Source organism: Rhinolophus sinicus, chromosome 3 (assembly GCF_057876585.1).
Source record: "Rhinolophus sinicus isolate RSI-liver-muscle chromosome 3, RSI-T2T, whole genome shotgun sequence".
In the NCBI taxonomy this organism is placed as follows: domain Eukaryota; kingdom Metazoa; phylum Chordata; class Mammalia; order Chiroptera; family Rhinolophidae; genus Rhinolophus; species Rhinolophus sinicus.
This window is the reverse complement of record NC_142503.1, coordinates 127,492,154-127,512,000: the sequence shown is the minus strand read 5'-3', so window position 1 is coordinate 127,512,000 and position 19,847 is coordinate 127,492,154. Positions and strand designations below refer to the sequence as shown.

The window sequence follows — 19,847 nt, the reverse complement described above, 5'->3', positions numbered from 1 at the left end:
GAAATGTGGCCAGTGCAACTAAAGAAATGAAATTTTAATTTAATTTAATTTTAATTAATTGAAATTTAAATAACCACATTGGGCTAGTGGTTAGTTTTGGACAGGACAGTTCTCATGGGTGAGACGGACATGTCAGCATATAAGCTAGAGGCGGAGAGGAGCCCATGGGGGTCCACACAAGGGGCCCCTGACCCAGACTGAGCTCAAGAAGAGTTTGTTCTAGATCTGGTGATATGTAATGGTTTCCAATCTTTTCCTTAAACTTCTGATATTTCTTTTTTTTCTTCCTGTAAAACTTGTCAATTGAGCACACATATATCCTAAAAGTACACAAATCGTTAGTGTACAGCTTTGATCCTCTAATTTTAAACACTCCAGCCATAGGTACGGGACAGGGGGTTATCGGGTTCCAGAACACAGGGAATGGAGGTGAATGTTGGACAGGGTTCAGAAAAACCCCTCCTCAGGGATATTCAGGCAGAACCTGAAATCCAACGGAGTCCCCAAAGCCTTGCTAGCTGAGGTGCGGGGGGGGGGGGGGGGGTGTGCGGGGAGGGGATGAGAAGAGGGCTATTTAGGACTTGGTAGCAGGTGGCACTGAGATGCAGGGACGTGGGCGACTTTGACGCAGGCCCGTAGATGGTAAAGCTGAGGGACTTGAGAATTTGTGGTGTGCACAGAGGTCTTGGAACAGGGGTGGGGGTAGGGAGCGTTACGTGAGAAGAGAAAGGCTACTTCTACCTAAGATGTTTGGGTTGCTGTGGCGATGTCCTGCGGCAGCAAGAAATACTTGCCTGGAGAGGGGTCTAGAGGGCAAGGCAGAAAGTGTCAGCGTGGGCGCAGGTAGTAATTACACATGGCAGGAATGGGCACTCCAGGAGGGGGGATGAGGGAACCCACAAACAAGCTGTGGCAGAGTCATGGTGAGGGCAGGACGGGGATGGGGTGGGGTAAGGGTGGGAGTGGGTGGGGTGCAGGGTGGAAAAGTCTCAATGGGGGAGCAAAGAAAGAAATGGACTTTGAGGAGAGGGTCTATGACCTTGAAGCCAGTATTAATAAGAAATAATAATGACTAAATGTTTTACAGTCATAATGAAACTGAGACTCTGCCCAAAGTCATGCAACTCATAAACCATAAAGCCTGGTTTCGTGCCCCCACTGTCCGATTCCAGAAGACACGTTCTTGCTCACTTTCCCTCCAGCCTAGTCTTGCCCACTGGTCTCTCCTGTAGCAGGCAACGGCAGAGAGTGTGGAGAAGGTGAGAGGAGTGTGGAAATGCCTCAGACTTCTGGAAAGTTGGGGTGGGTGTGCTGGAGGGCCTGATGGGGAAGGAAGCCAGCAAGGAAAACTCAAGCCTAATGAGGTGGATCTTTGTGGGGCCGTAGGTCAGCGGGTTACCATGTGATCAGTAGTTAGACATATGGATGGGAGCAGCCATGCATTTGCGGGGAAATCAAATGTTGGGAAGTCTGAGGGTCAGCTTAGGTTGTGGTAAAAGAATTGCAAGTGCAAGCAGGGAAGCTGAAGTACAGCAGGAAGGGCAGTGTTGGAGCTTCCCCATGGCCTGGGCAGAAGTGCACACTTCTTAGCTCTTGTAACATGGACCCTCCTCTGCCTCAGTTTCCTGACTTTCTAACTCTGACTACCACGAACAGAACATCAGAGCTGGAGAGGTCTTGACAGATCATCTGGCCCCCTGCTCATTTCCCAGCAGCCCTGTAATGGAAAAGCTCAGTTTTTCACCTTCTGTGTAGGGAAAAACCCAGTTCTTCTCTACCAGGAGTCTTTCACCTGTGAGTCTCCTTTACTACTCACACAGAACACTTCACTTCTGACACTGCTGGTCACCAACTGCGTGGAGGTTTCCCCCTATGACAAATAATTCTCTGTCACACAGCTGGGGGCCCTACAATTTAACTCAGGTCTGACACAGTCTACCTGGATATAGGGTCACATCCCACAGGTTAAGGGCTCAGTCCAACAAGACTTCTGTCTCACACATACACACCCAGGCTGTCACCTGCGTTTCTGGCTATAGATTGGAGGTTTCAATGACCCCCTCCTTTGGGTTTGATTACTTTGCTAGAGTGACTCACAGAACTCAGGGAAACACTTATGTTTACCAGTTTCTTATAAAAGCATATGATAAAGGGTACAGATGAACAGCCAGATGAAAAGATATACGAGTATAGGGAGAGGTCTGGGAAGGTCCTGAGTGCAGGAGCTTCTGTCCCCGTGAAGTTGAGGTGTGTCACATGCCCTATGTGGATGTATTTGTCAACCTGGAAGCTCTCTGAACCCCATACCATTGGGATTTTATGGAGGCTTCATCACATAGGCACGATTAATTATTCATTGCATTTCTAGCCCCTCTCCCCTCTCTGGAGGATTGGAGGGTGGGGTTGAAAATTCTAAGCTTCTAATCGTGGTGTGGTCTTTCTGGTGCCCAGCCCACATCCAGGAGCCATCCAGGAGCCATCCAGAATTGCCTCAATAGAACAAAAGATGCTACGAATGCTCTTATCACTTAAGAATTTACTAGGGCTTCAGGAGATCTGTGTCAGAGAAGGGGAACAAAAGCCAAATATTAGAATAAGAGATGTTCCTAATATTCTTATTACTTAGGAAATTACAAGGGTTTTAGGGGCAGGAACTGGGGATGAAGACCAAATATACCGTGTTTCCCCGAAAATAGACCTAGCCAGACCATCAGATCTAATGCGTCTTTTGGAGCAAAAATTAATATAAGACCCAGTCTTATTTTAGTATAATATAAGACAGGGTATAATATAACATAACATAAATAATATAATATAATAATATAATATAATATAATATAATATAATATAATATAATACCAGGTCTTATATTAATTTTTGCCAAAAGACGCATTAGAGCTGATGGTCCGGCTAGGTCTTATTTTCGGGGAAACATGGTATATGGATGAAGACCAAATATATATTTCTTATTATAGATCACCATATCACGGGCACAGAGATACTCAGTGACGTGAAATCAATACACGTGGTGGCAGAGCCAGGGCTAGAAACCATGGTCCCAGTGATTATTGTAGTGCTTTTCACCCATCAGCTCCATCTCAGGATATGTTTAGGAACAAAATGGTGAACTGTGGGTGGGATGATAGAGTAGCTGATATAACTGTCAGGGCATTCATCTCCAAATAACGTTGAATAATGTATCTTCGTCAACCTGGAGAGAAGTCCCTAGTGGTGGCAGTTTTTCTGTGACACGTTGTAGGAGCACATAGGTGCCCATTCTCATATTTGAAGATGATGGAATCTGGATTGGAACATAATTTGAGGGGCCAAATTTGGCCAGATGGTATTGAACAGGGATAGAGGTAGAGTCTGGTTCTTTGGTCCCCAACTCATCAGCTACACGAGAGCAAGATGTGTGGGAGGAGGACTAACACCAGTGTGTACACACAGGAACATTCTGGTTGGCACGGGCTGGTCAGACGCCCCTGTGATTTGCTTGCCAGAAACGCTGACATGACTTTGAGCTTTAGGACCCAGAATGACGGGGCTCATAGACCCCAAATCTGTGATAGGCAGGCCCTGTTGGGAGGGCGTGGTCTATTTTAAGAGGGACAGGGACAAACTGTGGGGTTCAGAGGGAGAAATCAGGATGGCGAGGAGAGCCCATGACCATGGGGGACATGGAAATGATGAACTGGGGGAGAGGACTCAAGGGGCAGATGATAGTGGTCTTCAAACTCCCGAAGGGCTGCTAGTTGGAACAGAAACTACATTGATTCTGTGTATCTGAGAGCAAAAAACAAGACCAGTGAGAGGATATGACTTATTATGAAGAAAGGCTTTCTAATAATTAAAGCTATCCAAAGGTGGAAAGGGCCTCAATGAGTCATGGTGAGCTCACCATCATGGGAGGTAGTTGAGCATGTGTTGGTCAACCACTTTGTGAGAATGTGGTAGAGGACATTCAAGGACCAGTCACCCTACCCCAAAGTTCTGAAAAGTTTTGATCCCTGGGATGGACCATAAGGACTCAAAGGACATAAGGGGACCATAAGGACTCGAAGCTCAAGAAGAGCTTCTACACTGCCTGTTCCCACTGTCTGGGTCTTGGGATTCCTTGGGCACTTGGGTCTGAGTACTTGGATTTTTTTCTTTCCTCTCTGTTCCCCAGTTCCTTCTTCTAGGCTGGGGAAATTCCTCAATGGCCAGTGGTGCAAGCACATGCCCATAGCACACTTCTTGGCTGGGGAAGAGGAAGGGATAAGCTTTCCAGTGAGAGGGGAGGGCAGGGCCCCAAGGCTGGGCCCAAAAGACAAAATTGCCACAGAAGGAAAGTCCCCATAACAGTCCCCAGTGAGAGCTCCCCTATCTTACCCAGGGCACGGTGGGTGCTGACTCAGGTTGGAATATCCGGAGAAAGAGATGCTGAAAAAGCAACCAGGCAATGGAGCTGAAAACTGGAAAAACTTCCTGAGCCAGAACTTGAGCCTGTGTTACAGGAGCCAGGCGCTGCACAATGGTTGTTGAAGATAATGACGTTACCTTAAAATTGCCCGGAGCACTGGTGGGCTGGGAACATGGCCAAGAAGCTTGCTGCCTGGCAGGGCTGGAGCAGCAACCACCGCTGCACAACTCCAGGGGGCGCCTTGGGTTTAGGAAATATACAATGTGAGTGGTGCCAGGAGGCAGCAACCCTGAGGTTCTGTGCTCATGGGAGAAACAAAAGCCTAAGAACAAGATGAGACTGTGGGGGCCTGGGGGAGGGAGGGATGCTCTGGCTAGTAGATGAGCCCAGAAGACAAAGGACCAGTCTCAGGAAGGAGGAGCTGCTCCCTTGAGGGAGGACCCACCCTTTCCCTGTCCAATTCATTCATTCAACAGCTAGAAACTGAGTGCCTTCTGTGCTGGGCCCTGTGAGAGGTGTGGGGCCACGGCAGTGAGCCAAACACTGGGCCTGCCCTCATGGAGCTTATGGTTCAGAGCAAGGCTGTCCAATAGAACTTTCTGGATGATGGAAATAGTGCAGAGAGGCAGTCAAGTAATTGTATAAGCAAATGTAAAATGACAGCTCACGTACAATGTACAATGACAGCTCTGCCCTTATGTGGGGTGGGGGGGGGGGTTTCCCAGGGACGTGAGCTTAGAGCTGGGGCTGTGGGGGCGGGAAGGAGCCCTGGTCCATCCTCTGTGCCTCTCTAGTAGGGGGGCCTTGTGGTGCCTGCATTCAAGCTCATCCCATGGGGAGCAGCACCCGCGCTTCCACTCCCATAGTGAACTACTCAAGGAGGCTCGTTTGACAGCACCTCCCCTCGCTTGGCCTGTCTTCTGCACCAAGGTGGTTGCTCAACAAACATTAACATAATTCATCCAATCACCAAGCAATAATCACTGAGCACCAATACAGCTCACTGCACAGCAGTGACCCAGACGGCCAAGGCCCCTGCTCTCACAGAGCTTCCACTCGAATTGGGGAGACAGCAAAGCATGCGCAAAAGATGATTTCAGAGAGTCGTAAGTACCCTGAGGAAATTAAATACGGTATTGACATAGTGTTGGTGGTGGTGTTGGTGTTGGGGTGTTCTGGGAAAGAATGAATCAGTGGATGAATGAATGGTGAGCAACGGAGGCCGGAGAAAGACGTGCTGCACCCCACTGGATTGGAGTGGGGATCAGGAAGGGAAACTGGGGACGCTTAGATCCCAGGGTGGGGAACTTGGGGTGAGGTGGGGAGGAAGGGTCAGAGGTGGCTGCTCTCCAGACCTCAGAGACAGGGTGAGGTCGAGAGGGAGTGAACAGACTATGGGGTGGAACCTCAAAATTCAGTAAAGAAGGAGAACTGCTGACAGGAGTCACACTATAGTCCCATGTCCCCTTTGTATACAATCATGACTCAAGCTTGAGTTCTGAGGAGAGGGGTGGGGCAGGGAGGACCTGGAATTAAGGTTCAGGGAGCTTGCTGAGGGTTGGTCAGCCTCCCTGGGGCCTCTACAGAGGCCACCAGTGCCCCACCCCCTACCCATCTGCCAGCCCTGTTGGGCAGTCAGTCCTCTCCCAGACCCCAGGCCCCTGAGCAGGGGACATAGAGCTGAAGTGTGGCATGCAGAGCTGAGACCAAGGACTGAGAAATTTAGAGGGCAGTCGTCCTGGGGCAGAGACATGCTACAGGCTGGCCCAGCCCTCCTGCCTCCAGGTAAGGGCCCTCACCAGTGGGTCACACCCGGCCTGTGAGCTCAGCCATAGTTGTTGGGGTGGTATGGAGACTCCAGGCACTGTTCCATTCTGTGTGCAGGGTTCCAAGGTTCTGTGTGTGTGTGTGTGTGTGTGTGTGTGTGTGTGTGTGTGTGTGTGTATAGGGTCCAAGACCCAGACTGTGATGTGGGTGGGGTGGGGAGGGGATTGTCAACCTTATCGAGGGGATCAGATGAGGACATCTATGGCTCTAATACCAGTCAAGAGGCAAGTGAATGTCATAGGTTCCCTAGAAGGGGCAAGAGCAATGGCAGAAGAAACCCCAAGTTTCTAGGAGGTTGAGATGGGCCTTGTGAGAAGAATTCTGTCAGATAAAAATGGGCTGAGGAGGGGGTGTGGGTGACTGTTCGGCGACAGCCCAAGCAGAGGTGTGGAAGAAAGGAAATGTGGTCAAACTGAGAGAAGGACAATTCTGGATTTGGCCACCAGGGGTCCTTGGGCTGAGTGAACGTGAGACTGCTTTCACCTCTCTGCCAAAAATAAAAATTCCTTAAAAAACAAACAACCCCCCCAAAATAAAACAACAACAAAAGAAACAAGCATCAGAGGCGCATGATACGGGAGAAAGCGCTCACACTCTGGCGTTATACCTATTTGCTGTAAAGACTCGCAACTTGGAGAAGTACTGCAACTTTTCTGAGCCTCAGCTTCCTCAGCTGCAAGAAAGTACTTACTTCACGTAGCAGATGAAGAAAGGTTAAGACCTAGGCAGAGTGTTTACGTCAGTGCTGGTGCTCAGAAAACGCTTAATTCTCTCAGCCCTGCAAGATCCTGAGTCTCTGGCTGGCTCAGCTGGAAAAAGCTCACAGGCAAGGTCCCCTGTGCTTCCTCTTGCACTAGCCCCTCTGCGGATGCCGGGCAGCGTCTGCTTGTGGTGTTCCAGCTGTGCTTGTTTCTTCTGGAACCACCTTTCCAAGGAAGGGGAAGCCAAGGATAGGGGCTTATGTACTCATACTCCCTAACAGAAATTGCACAAAGCTGACCCCACTTCCTCCCTCTGCCTTCTTCCCAGTACTCAACAGGTTCCAACATTTCCAAGGGATTGAGGAAGGGTACTTTTCTTTCCCAGATTTCCCATTATCAACTTAAGCACAGGTGGCTTCCAGTTCCTCTCCTCTTCTGACAGAGATGTCCAGACAGGCCCGGTGACCCGTTGACCTTGCTCTGAGCAAGTCTGCTCTTGGCCCTGGCTGGAGACAGGACAGACCGAGATGGGCAAGGATGACCTTAGTTGCTTGGAGGCAGGAACCAAGACAGAAGTGAAGTTTGCTGAGAAAAGCAGCAATAAGAATGTTGTAACACTTCCAGGAAGGGGAGACCCGAAAGGAACAATAGTCATGTGTGACCTGGAAAGCAGCCTGGCTGCACTGACCCCTCTAGCCCCTCTGAGTCCCCACCCTGGGTCTCACTGAGGGTGTCTAATTGTTTCATGATGACTGAAAGCTCTCTGAGGACTGGACCCGTGACTTGCAAGTCTGGCCTGTGCCTGTCACCTTGCCCTGCCCAGGGCACAGCAGAAGGCTGCAACGAAGGCCAGCTGGCTGGGAGATGGAAGGGTAGAGGAGTGGAGGAGTGGGGCGGATGGCAGGGGAGGTGGGCCCAGGGGCCAGGAGGAACAGTGGCAGAATGGGAGGCCTGCCAGGGCATAGGCAGAAGGCTCCAGGGAGGAGGGCTTTGTGGAGAGGTGGACCAACCTAGGGGGTGAGGACCAGGGGCGAGACAGGATGGGGGCAGGCTGCAGCAAAGAGACTTCTAACGATATGGTGGGGGTCCTCCCCAGGGATGAGGAGGCCGAAGAGCTGAAGAGACCTCCCTCAAAATCTCAGAGACAGTGTCAAGGCCTTTGGGGGCAGTGGTAGGAGGAGCCAGGATGAGGAATTGAAAAGGGCATGTCTGGGCCCAACCACCTCACCTTGGTTTGTAAGTTGGGCTGGGGCTCCTCACTCCCCTTGGCTAAATCCTCACCCCCCCTGTCACTCACATCACCCCAAGGGGCCTTCAGGAGCCAATGGGAAGTTCTCCTCAGTGACTTGTCCTGAAGGCTGGAATCGAGACCCGTCAGTCCAGCCCTGCTTCCATCACCTTCCTGTTTCTTATTGGTCAGAACTCACAACTGTGGGGACACCCTGGGGACAAAGTCTCTGCAATTGGCCTCATTTTGGCACCTCTAACCCTTGGGCAGTTGCTCTAGAAAGAGCAGTGGCACTTCAGCTGTGACACGCATCTCACAGTGCCAGGATGGGGCCTCTTCTGTGAGGAGACCAGGGCTGGGCCAGGTGCTCAGGCTGGGCTCCTCGCACTCACACCCCTTCTTTGCAGTCATGATTCTCCACGCTTTAAGCCAACAGTCACTCTTTCTCTTACCCTCCCTGCTGGCAGGGTAGGGAAGTTTCTGGTGATGGGAGCAGCTCGGGGCCTAGGGCTGCTCCTATCTTAACAGTGTAGGACATAACGGCCACAACAGGCCTCAGAGACTGGAAGATACAACCTCTTAGCTGGAGAAAGGGAGGCCCGGATTTGCACACAGTCAAATCTCTCCTCTGAATATGCTTAATTATTTGCTTGTACAAGCCTGGGCTCTCTCTGTGGCTACCGAAGAATATGGTAGGTAGCACTGGCTGCGTCTGACTTGGGGACCGGGCACTTGAGGGCGGGCAGAGGAGTGGACTTTTCACTGTATACCCTTCTATACCTTTTGAATTCTGAGTCACATGAATAGATTACCTTTTAATAATGTAAATAAAAATCACAAATAAAAAAAAAATCTCTTCTCCATCTCTCCCTGGACTCCGTTAGGGGATTAACCATCTGCTGGGGACCAGTCCCGCCGATGGGGCAGGAGCTGCCTCTCAGCCAGCCCCTCAGTATCCCACCAGGGCTAACCTCAGACAGGCGGGCATCTCCTTCACAGCTCAGGTCCACACTTCCTTTGTGCTTGCTGCTGCTCTCAGGTCCTCCGTGGGAACACTGTAGTCCTGCTCTAGCCTCGCCTCCCTTCCCACAGGTCCCCAGTCTTTTGATTCTGTCCCCTGTCATCTCTCCTCAGCCCACAGCTCCACAGCCATCACTTCCTGGATATGGTCTGGCGGCTCTTCTGATGCCTGCCTCTCCTTCCTCTGGTCCATCCTCTCCATACCGCAGTCCCAGTAAGTTTCCTAAAATACAAATCTTATCACACTCCTCGCCCGCTTAAATCCTCCCGTGGCTGACATTGTTAGTGCTCTGCCCACGTCCCCGTGGATGTCCTTCTCCATGTTTGTGGACGACGCCCCCTTCAGTGTGCTTTCAAGGTTGACACCTTTGGCTCTTCTTGGAGGGCTGGGCTTGGCCTCAGGGAGCTGTATTACCCATGGGCTACAGCGTAACCTGTGACTGCCCTCGCCTGGGGCTACCTGAAGCCTTACATTCTAGAGTGGTTTGAGCAGCTGGCTTGCTTGTCAGCCCCCACTCCCAACTCACCTACCCACTGGACTCCCCTGGGAACACGCCCTTAATGGGGTCACTCATCACCCGGCACCTAAGATGAATCCCTCAGTGGGAATCTAGTGCCCACAATTTAAATTTCAATAATCTATCTTTACACATCTTTCTCTCTGGAAATATACATAGTCCATATCACATCTACATTCCAGCCAGACCACACTTCTAGCTGTTTTGCCACACTTGGTATCTTAGTATTTGGCTTTTTTATAATTAAAAAAAAATTAAACCTCTTTTCTCCCCTTCCTCCCCCATTCTTTTAAGTCGCTGGTCAATATCATTTCCTTCCATTTTCTAATGGATCTAGATGCTTCCTCTTGTATTCTCACAATACTCTGTGTAAACTACTGTAGGACCCATCTCACCAAATTTAACTAATCTTCTCTGCTGCCTAGCATGGTGCTGAGTGCAGAGTAGGCATTAAATAAATGTTTTTTGAATGAATATTGATCTCCCAAGTGTCCTAAGACTCTACCATTGGGATTCTCAGTCTTGAATCTCTTCTACGTCCAATCAAAATGTACTGTCTCCACTTCATTGTCTCAGAGCTCTGTACTCTACTCTTTATGTTGCTAAGATGAATTAGATCTTGCCAGAGGGAAGTAGGGCGCTGGACTATAAACACTGTTCCTTCTGGTTTCTTGGGATACCCAAAGCTCAAGGTCTAACTCTGTGTGGTGTGCACTCTTGGAGGCCCAGTTTGCTCACTTCCTTCACTAAGTGGAAGGTCTAGATGACCTCTAAGATCTCTCAGGGCTGAATGAAAGTCTTTTGTGGGCTGGGTCCTGGTCTGTCTTCTTCTCTGCTCTCCCAAAACCAAGAACGTCGCCTGGTGCAGAGGATGCTCTTAAATATTTGTTGAGAGAAGGAATCGACAATTTTAATAGCTACGTATTGCATGGTGCATAATGTGTTATTTCATGTAATTCACACAGTGGTGGAGTTAGGATTTATATGCAGATTTGGATGACTTTGATACCCATGTTTTTCCCATCATACCTTGTGGCCTTTAGGATTCGTTCCATCACACAAGGATTCGTTCCATTGATGGCTTCTAATGGTAGCTGTGGAGGGCTGGAGGAGATCCCGAGGCCCTTACTCTTCTTACTATAGCATATAGGCAACTGCCTTTGCCTCTCTCCAACCTCGGGGGATAACAGGAATTCAGGGTGGTGTGTGGAAGGGGGTGAGTGTGGTGAGAAAATCTGATCATTGTGATCTAAATGGGGTGCCTGGGCAAATGGTGGAATCTAGGTACATAGTTCCAGTCATGTGCTAATAAGCCAGCTCTCTCTCTCTCTCTCGCTCTAAAAAAAGGGGGGCCTGATTGGTAGCTTTTGTTGATTTCTGTGGTATATATACTCTCACTATGGCTGACTTCAAGTAACCAACATGAAGTCACTGACTGCAGAATTGGCAGAACTACGCAAAATCCACTCTCACAAGCCAGAGAGCCGCCCCAGCACACCAATGGAACAGGACCTCGGGGCTGTCCCCAGAAAGCCACAGGGAGATCACAGCTGCTGTAGACATTATGGACAGCGTTGGGAAACCTCAGCTCTTGCCCCGCCTTTTTTGAAGATTGGAAATCGTCTCTGCCCCTCTGATTTCCAGCAGCCATCCCAAGGCCTCAATGGCCATCTAGGTTTCTGGCTGGAAGGCTCCCCGGGCAGTGGCCCTCAGCTCCTCTTTGCTACACACCCTCTGCTGCCTTGCCTCAGGCTGGGACAGTCCCCAAAGCAGGCAAGCCAGCCCTAACAGGGTCTTGCAATCAGTTCTTCAGAAAGTGATTCAGGTGGTATCACCCCCAGAGGAAGGAGGAGAGTATGTCAGTGCCATCAGTTATTCCTCTGCCCCTCGCTTGAATGTGGGCAGTACTTTCCTCCCAAATTCAAGGAAATCATACCAAGGAAAGTGCCTCATTGGATCAGGTGTCACTTGGAGATCAGGCCCAGCGAAAGAGATGGTGGAATGAGGGGGCAGAAAAGCAGTGTGAGGGGGTGCCTACTTCTGGTTGGGGAGGGGCCGTGCTCCCCAGCTGTGGCCTGAGAAGCAGGCCTAACAGCCAAAGAGCAGGCACCCCTGAGATGGACCGTTCTCCAGGGAAGAGCAGGAACAGCTATGGAGGAAAGGGGCCTTGTCCCAGGGATGGAGTGCCTTGAGAACACAAACATTTTGTATAGACTTTGAGTCTTTCTCTGAAGTACTTAACACTTGGCCCAGCACAGAATCAGCACTCAAAAAAAAAAAAAAATGGCTGAAGGAGAAATAAGACCTTTATTAGTACCCAGAACATTTTTCAATACTAACATGAAAAGTAAAATGTAGGGGGCAAGGAAAACCAAGGCACAAAGAAGGACCTATAGGGCCCCCAGGGCTCACCAAGGACACACAGTCGAGGCCTTCTCTTTGTATCAAGGGTATGCGGGAGGCAGGAAAGGCTGTCTCATTCCACTGAGATAGGCCCAACCACCCAGCCCAAAAGACAAACAGAGGGGTGACGTCAGGCCAGAAGTGTTAGAACTTGCCAGTGTACAGGGTCATAATCCATTTGGGCATACGGAGGAAACCAGGCACGTAGGGGGCCAGCCAGCCCATGTTAGAGGTGTAGGACAGGACCGAGCTCAAAGACAAATAGTCTTGGACAGGGCGGCCTGCAGACAACAGAAAGAGAAGGAGCGTTAGACCCTTGTTTCCCACTCCTTGGACATCTCCACCTCGGCTGAAGAGACTGAGTGGGATGTGAGGGAGGAGTGAGCAAGAAAGAGAAGGAAGGGAGGTCCAGGCTGGCTGCTGGGCCAGAGCTCTTACCATCCACATCCTGAAGGCCATAGCGTCGAGCGAGGTCACAGGATGGCAGCACCTTCCCGCTCAGGCTCAGGATTTTGGGGTCTGTGGGCACACATACAACTGAGGTGGCATGGGAGGGGTGCAGGGTGACAAGGTTTGGGCCTAATGGGACAGGGCACCACTGAGACAGGCTTAGGAGCCAAGAACTGTTTCTCTCTGTTCTTAGGAAAGTTCTTGGGCCTCTGGCTTCTGGCCATACCTTCTAGGGGCTAGTTTCTGAAGCTCCCAAACCTCAAACGGGGCATTCTGACCCTCTGGGTATCCAGAGGCCAGAGAAAAGAAGGGTCTGTTCCTCAACCACCTCCTGAGCCAGGACCCAGAACTGGCTGCAACCACCCTGCAGACCCTCCAGGCCCTTTCTTGTTACCAGCTGCCCCAGCCTCTTCACCTGTTGCCAAAGCCACCACACATCTACCACTCATTTCTGTGGTCTCCGCAGATGGGAAATGAAATTTGAGCTGAAACACAGGAGCAGAGAAATGAAGAGTTAATGCCCCAGAGCACTGCCCAAGTCTCTTCTGTGCTTTCAGTTTCTGTTCCCCAAGATGGGCCCTCATCACTGCACCTGTAGGACTCAGTGTCTCAGAAGGTGCTGGAGCCACTTCTCCACACATCTGGGTGAGCCTTGTACCCCGGCACCAGGACCCACTGCCTTTCCTAGGTGGAAGGACCTGGGAAGCCAATTCTGCCTGGACCTCTTGGTTAGAGCAGTGTTGGGGGTCAAGAGCATAGGCTTTGGAGCTGGACAGTCTTTCCACTTACGGCTTCCGTGACCTGGAGCAAGTTTCTTAACCTCTCTGAGTTTCAGTTTCACTATATGTAAAATGGAGACACTACCTCCCTTAGAGGATCAGAGGCTATAACGTGTGTAGTGCTGGGCTGCACACCTGCCACAGGAAGCACCCAGGTATTCACTCCTCGCTGTTGCTGTTGTCTTGCCATTGAGGACGCAGAGGCTGATTCCCCTGCATTCTCTGCCACCCTCGCCCTCCCCTTGCCAACCTGCTTCATCTGGGGATCCTCAGCATTGTCATTCTTCTTCATATAGTCTGTCAGCAGTTCTGTCTGCACCAGCCCTGGCCACAGAGACACATAGCTGACCCCGTGCTGCCGCAGCTCCTGGGCACAGTCAGCAGCCAACCTGTCGCACTGGAGAGGGGCAGAAGGTAGAGCAAGAGCCAGGGCACCTGGCCATGTCGTCTTCCTCCCCTACCCTCCCTGCTTCTTCTGAGGATGTCCCAGTCCCCTGCCCTTCCAGGCACCGTCTCAGCCGCCCACATTCCCCAGTGCACTGCCTCCTCTGGCCAGCTGAGAGGCGCCCAGGCGAAGGAAGTGTCCACGGAGGGGCAGAGGGAGAGGTGATGGCCGGTTGGCCTCACCACTCTACGACTGGGGATTTACCTCCTGAGCTGTGGGTACTGTCACTGTCCTATCCCTTCTCCACCCCCGTGCCACTGAGTCCTCACCGCAGCTTTGCCCACGCCGTAAGGGACGTTGAATAAATACTGCAGCCCCCCAGTGGAGGAGACGATCACGATGAGCCCCCGGCCAGCGGGTACCATCAGCCGTGCCCCATACACCGAGCAAATGTAGTGGCCTCTAGAAGGTGGGACAAGGAAGAGAGAGACTACGTTTAGGGCTGGCCTGGGTGCTGTAGCCCTGGCAGCCTCTTGTGCCCTCTAGTGGCTGCAGCCGCAGACCTGGGGAATCAGGGGCTTGAGGCCACCTTCTGAGAGGAACACTAGTAAAATTAACCCCCGAAAGATGAGGATGAGAAATGGCACTCTCTAGAAGATGTAATTGAAAAAAAAGGGGCACTGTCATAATAGCAATAACAAACTTAAAGCAGCTTAGGGAAAAACATAAGAAATATATAAGATCTACATGGAAAAAACTATAAAATTCTGTCTAATAAAAAGAACAAGTACAGACAATTTATTCAGAAGAATCTACATGTAAAACATCAGTTCTACTTAAATTGATCCATAGATTCAGTCAATTTGCATTATATCTCAATAAGACTCTTGGAGGAACTGACAAAATTATCTAAAGTTCAACGAGAATAAACACGTTAGAATAGCCAGGAAAATTCTGAAAAAGGAAGAGTAATATCTCTGGGTGAGGGGGATATGCACCCCCAATCCTGCCACCCCACATTAAAATGTACAATGACATAATATTTAAAAGAATGTAGTAGCAGCATAACAACACACAAATAGTCAATGAAACAAAATAGTCAATAATTAGATTCAAGTGTAAATGAGAATTCAGCAAATTATAAAGGGAACATTTCAAATCAATAGGGAAAGAGAGACCATTCAGTAAATGGATTTGGGACAACTGGCCAGTTATTTGGTGGGTGGGATGGCTCTCTGCCTCATTTATTATTTCAAAACGCGTTCCAAAAGGATAAAATATTTAGACATAAAAAATGCACAAATGCACTAAAAGAAAAATATGACAATGTGTTCATAAACTTGAGGTGGAAAAGACTTGTCTTAGCATCATATCAAGATAGAAACTATGAAAGACTGACAGATTTGACATATATATAGATATAGATAGATGTACATACATCTATACATGATAATGTATATATAGAGAGCTGAGAGAGCATGCATGCAAAAAATGAGTAATGAATTGGGAAAAATATCTGTAAAACATATGATAAAGGAATTTATTCCACAAAGATCTCTTACAAATTGATGTGAAAAGAATAACTTAACACAACTCACAAAAGAATAAAGAGCCAATAAATGAATGAAGAAAAAGCTCAACTTCACAAATAATAAAGAAGTGTGAATTGAAACCACCTTTGGATATCTTTGGCCTGTCAAAGAGGCAAAGCTTGCCTGACTGTGTGGCCTGATATTGTCCTGCATAGTTGAGGAGATGGGGAAAAAAATTCTCCTTCATTGTCAAGAGTTTATAAACTGGTGGGATCTTTTTTGGAGGACAGTTTAATAATGTTCGTTAAATCTTTAAGAAGTACATATTTTCCCCCCAAGAATTCCACTATTGCAATAGATAAGGAATTCGATAAATAAATTATGGTATCTCCTCTGAGTCCAATATTTAAAAGAATGGTCGAATATACACTAGGCTATCAAAAGTAGCCATATCTCAGTCATGGGAGGAAGGGGTGGCGATGAGGGGAATAAGATCACATTGATTTTCAAAATTTTCCATAATTTTCAAATAATACACACAAACTTGATAACCTGAAAAAATTTCTTTTGCATGGGAAACAGGACCCTCCAAATGAAAACAAGTAGAGAGAGTTACATTTCAAAAGGAAGCCCAGCCTAAGGCCATGCAGAGGAAAGGTACAGTAAACATGCATGTGAATGTATGTGGTGTAGGTGAGAGGAAGTGTTGGCGGGCTTCTAAGAGGGTCACCAAGTGGCCTTTACTTTGGAGAATTCGTCAGGGCTCAGCGACCAGGGGCTGGAACTTTGCTGTGTAGGCTCGAAACCCTGACCAGTAAGAGGTGCTAAGGATGTGGGCATTGCCCATTGCCAGCTGTTTGGCTTTTCTTTTCTTGCCTCTTGGCTAACCATCCCCCTCTGTCCTCACACTCTTTCTTCCACTTTTGAAATCACAACTGGATTCTAACCCTGCTTCCTTGCCACTAAAAGCCATGGGTGTTCTTAAACACCTTAGACACAGATTTGCAGATAATATCTTGGTTACTCCCAGAGGTGCCTGATTACATCCAGGGAGTATAGTTTATGAGAGCGTACCATAGTTCCAACAATAATAAACACAGGCATAACTGGCGTATATCATGCTGGAAGAACTCTAAACGCTGTGTTTCATCTCACTCCTGTGCCAGATGTACACGTAACCCTGTGATGTATCTGCCTTCCCAACACTGACCTGGGAGTGCCCTCGCCTTTGGGTCTGGAGTGAGGATGTGGAGGCTGAGATGGCTGGCACTCACTCTTTCTTATTGACCTTCTATTGATCTGAAACAAAACAATTTCTTCCTCTAACAATTTTTGGAAATACTGGCTATGTATGGTGTACATTATTGAGGGAAGAAGGCTCCCTTTTGGGTCATGCATTTGGATGGGCAGAGAGTGAAGCAAGAGAGAGGTTAAGGGCAAGGTCATATGAAAATTACTGACAGAAACAAGTCACAAGTTGACATTCCAGGTACAGATTCACCTGGATGGAACTTCTCCAGAGGTAAGTGGGACAAATGGGACAGAAGAGTAAAGAAAGAGATGAGAGGGCAGAGGAAAAAGGAAAGGCCATATGGGGAAAGATCTGGGCCCTCAGCCTGACTAAGTGAGTGACGGGAGCCCAGGCCCTTGCAGCAGGGCAAGGGGAACACCCACCTGAGTCCGACATTGTTGATATCATCCCAAATGGAGGCAGGGGTTTCCCAGAATGGCTTCTTAACATTGTCCATGATGGCCTGGATGAAACAGAGATACTGCTGAACTGGATGGTCTGAAAGCAGGAAGTTATGAGGGGCTAGATAATGGAAGGAACAATGAGTGGGGATGAGGACTCAGGGGTCAAAGGGGGAGGTCAGGAGTGGAGCTGGGACCAGAGTTCAAAGAGTACCTGGACCCCAGCATAGGCATTGTTGACCAGCACATCCAGACGCCCATGCTGTTCTCGATCCACCTGCTCAAACAGGCTTTGCACTTCACTCTCCTGGCTTGAATCGCACACCACAGGCACACACCGGCCCCCTCGGGATTGCGCCTGGAGAGAGACAGAAGGGATATGAGTTCACAGTCACATATGAGTGCGAGACAACGCAGCTGCCCTCAACTCCCAGCTTGAGAGCTGAGAAGGCCACCCCAGGCATCAAAGCCATCAGTTGGCAATACGGCCCTCTGATGTCTGTGTGAAGAATTGCAGGAGTGCTTGATCCTCTTCACAGAGCAAGGTGGCTTGGGATCTCAGGGGTAAAATACACATTTACTGAGGCCTACCATGTGCCAGGTATTGTACCCTGCATGTGGAGGGTAAGGGACAAATAAGGAATGGATGTTGCTCTTGATAAATGAGTATCTATCTTTGTTCTTGTCCTTGGTCACTTCCATCTTACATGCCCTTAGTTGCCACCCTTCACCACTCACGTGGAACCCCTACTCAATCTCAGCCCTTACACTCACTCCACCTGTGCTGGGTAACGAAGAAATCAGAGCTCTCAGGCACAAACTATTTCTACTTCCCATTCTGCCTCAGGCTCTACAAATGTGCTCCATCCTTTAACTTCAGATGAAGAAGATTACCTTATTCAAAAACAAGCCTCCTATTCTCCAGATCCACACTCTAGGTCCCACTTGATTACCTCCTTGCCTCCTAAATGATCACCTGACCTCCAGTCTTTCTGCCTTAAATGAATTATTCACACTTCAGCCAGTATGAACTATCTAAAACACAAACCTGTTTAAAATATTCCAGGATCACCATCTCGCAGGCAATAAAGCCAAAGTCTCTACCAGGGTCCTCCAAGACCCATTTTCTATTTCCTCTTCAGCCTCTTACCTGCCACTCCTGCCTTGTACCTATATGCTCTGGAATTCTTTCTCACAATATCCACTCTTTCACCGTTGTGCATCTGCTCATGAAGTTCCCTTTGCTGGAATGGCTGTCTTAGCTGCTTTGACCTAACTCTTACCTTTCAAGACTCAGCTCAAGAACCACTTCCGCCAGAATGCTTTCCCCAACCACTCCCCCATATCATCTCAATGCCCACCCCTCACACAGAGACTCTTTATCACTTACCATACTCAAATTAACATTTACCATATACAAATTAATCACTTACCGTATTCAAATTAATCACTTACCATATTCAAATTACATTGAAATGAACCATTTCTGTTGCCGGTGTCAATTTTTAGTTGCAGGGGGCACAGCCCACTATCCCATGCCAGAATTGAACCAGCAACCTTGTTGAGAGCTCCCGCTCTAACCAACTGAGTCATCTGGCCGCCCCTACACTATAGCTTTTAAAACCATAAGTTATATCTTATTAATCCCAGTGCTTCACCCAGGGCCTAGAAAATCAAATGTACCCAAGTATTTATTTAACTGAAAACCAATAGAAAAGTCAAGTAAAAATGTACAGTTCAATAAAGTCTTGCTTAAAATAGAGGAAAGCACAGGTCCACAACTCTTTAGTTGCAATTCCAAAATCCCTGAAGCTCTCAAACAGAACGTTTTTTCATAAAACTCACTTGGTGGCAAATTTGACCTGATCTGAAGTTATTTATGGGGTTCATTTACCTCACTTTGAGTAAATATTCAGGTCTTGTTGAGGAATATTATAGTTTCTGGTAATGGATTGGAGGAGTGGTTAACAGGAAGGGCTCCTTCAGGTGATTTCTGCCCCTGCGGTCCCAGAGGAAGTACTCACATCCTGAGCAGTGACCCGCAGCGTGTCCAGATGTCGGCCAGTGATGTAAACTGTGGCACCTGCTTGACAGAGCTGCAAGGCGATGCCGCGGCCAATACCCCTGGAAGCACCAGTCACCACACACACTTGGCCTTTCATGGGAGCTGCCATGGCTCACAAGCAAAGGGGTAAAGTCTGCGGAAGCAAAGACTTGTTCCGAGGGAAGCCTGCAGACTGTGTATGTGAAGGGGACAATTATAGTGGTAGGAACGGGCGCCATGGTTGGGATCCTTTGAGGGGAGAAAAGTTTCAGAGAGGGACAACTGTGTACAGGCCGCAGGGCAAGGCAGCCTGTCCCTTTTGAGAGGCCCAGGAGTGAAGACGGAGTGGGGCTGTCCAGGAAGGGGCACCTACCGGGTCTATCTGAGTGGGGCTGGCTGGCTGGGAGATTCTGCAGCCGCAGTCCCTCGCGACGCGCCCACGTAGAGTCCTGTGCCGTCTGGAGCTCTGGCCCCTGCCCTGGCCCAGTTATACCGAGCTCGTTGGCACGGCTTCTGGGTCGGGGGTGAGCCGAGATCCCGTGACCCTGAGCCCTAAGTGTTAGGAGCTCGCTCCCTTACCTGTCACTTAAGCTGCCTCTGGAGTCCTCAACCCACTTCACTCGCAAAGTTCTTGGAATCGCGAACTTTGATTCCGACCGCAGGAGCGGGACGAGGTGACTACGACTTAAATATATATGAGCGGGGATGCAAGTCCGCGTTCTGGCCGGGTTGCAGCGGGCTGCGTAGAGGGAAAAGACCGAGACCACACCAGGTACTCCGGGGAGGTTCGGAGCGAGGCCAAGACTGGCACCTGGAGGCGGGGCGATCTGGGGACACACCCCCTCCCGCCCGGCTTGGGGCGG

At 49.2% G+C, this 19,847-nt stretch overlaps 1 protein-coding gene across 3 annotated transcripts; it reads right to left on the bottom strand.

Moving 5' to 3' along the window:
- Positions 1 to 11,987: 11,987 nt before the first annotated feature.
- Positions 11,988 to 19,797, bottom strand: DHRS1 (dehydrogenase/reductase 1). 3 transcript variants are annotated; one of them, XM_019714406.3, is made up of 10 exons: positions 19,564 to 19,797; positions 19,358 to 19,462; positions 18,965 to 19,138; positions 17,155 to 17,298; positions 16,923 to 17,002; positions 14,046 to 14,178; positions 13,582 to 13,728; positions 12,968 to 13,037; positions 12,541 to 12,621; positions 11,988 to 12,383 (listed from the first exon to the last, which is right to left on the bottom strand). In XM_019714406.3, the coding sequence occupies exons 3-10, from the start codon at positions 19,112 to 19,114 to the stop codon at positions 12,247 to 12,249; spliced, it is 942 nt and encodes a 313-aa protein (XP_019569965.1). In that variant the 5' UTR covers positions 19,115 to 19,138; positions 19,358 to 19,462; positions 19,564 to 19,797; the 3' UTR covers positions 11,988 to 12,246. The 3 variants fall into 3 exon arrangements, with proteins under 3 accessions (XP_019569965.1, XP_074184182.1, XP_019569964.1); XM_074328081.2 differs by having other exon boundaries at positions 18,965 to 19,177; positions 19,564 to 19,702; XM_019714405.3 differs by lacking the exon at positions 19,358 to 19,462 and having other exon boundaries at positions 19,564 to 19,790.
- Between the last annotated feature and the right edge of the window lie 50 nt (positions 19,798 to 19,847).

Coding starts and splice junctions, on each gene's coding strand:
- DHRS1 (XM_019714406.3), bottom strand. CDS start 19,114: ATGGCAGCTCCCATGAAAGGCCAAGTGTGTGTGGTGACTGGTGCTTCC. Junction 13,729..14,045: donor ACGGCGTGGGCAAAGCTGCG/GTGAGGACTCAG, acceptor GCCCCTCTCCAG/TGCGACAGGTTGGCTGCTGA. Junction 12,384..12,540: donor TGGCCTTCAGGATGTGGATG/GTAAGAGCTCTG, acceptor TGTTGTCTGCAG/GCCGCCCTGTCCAAGACTAT.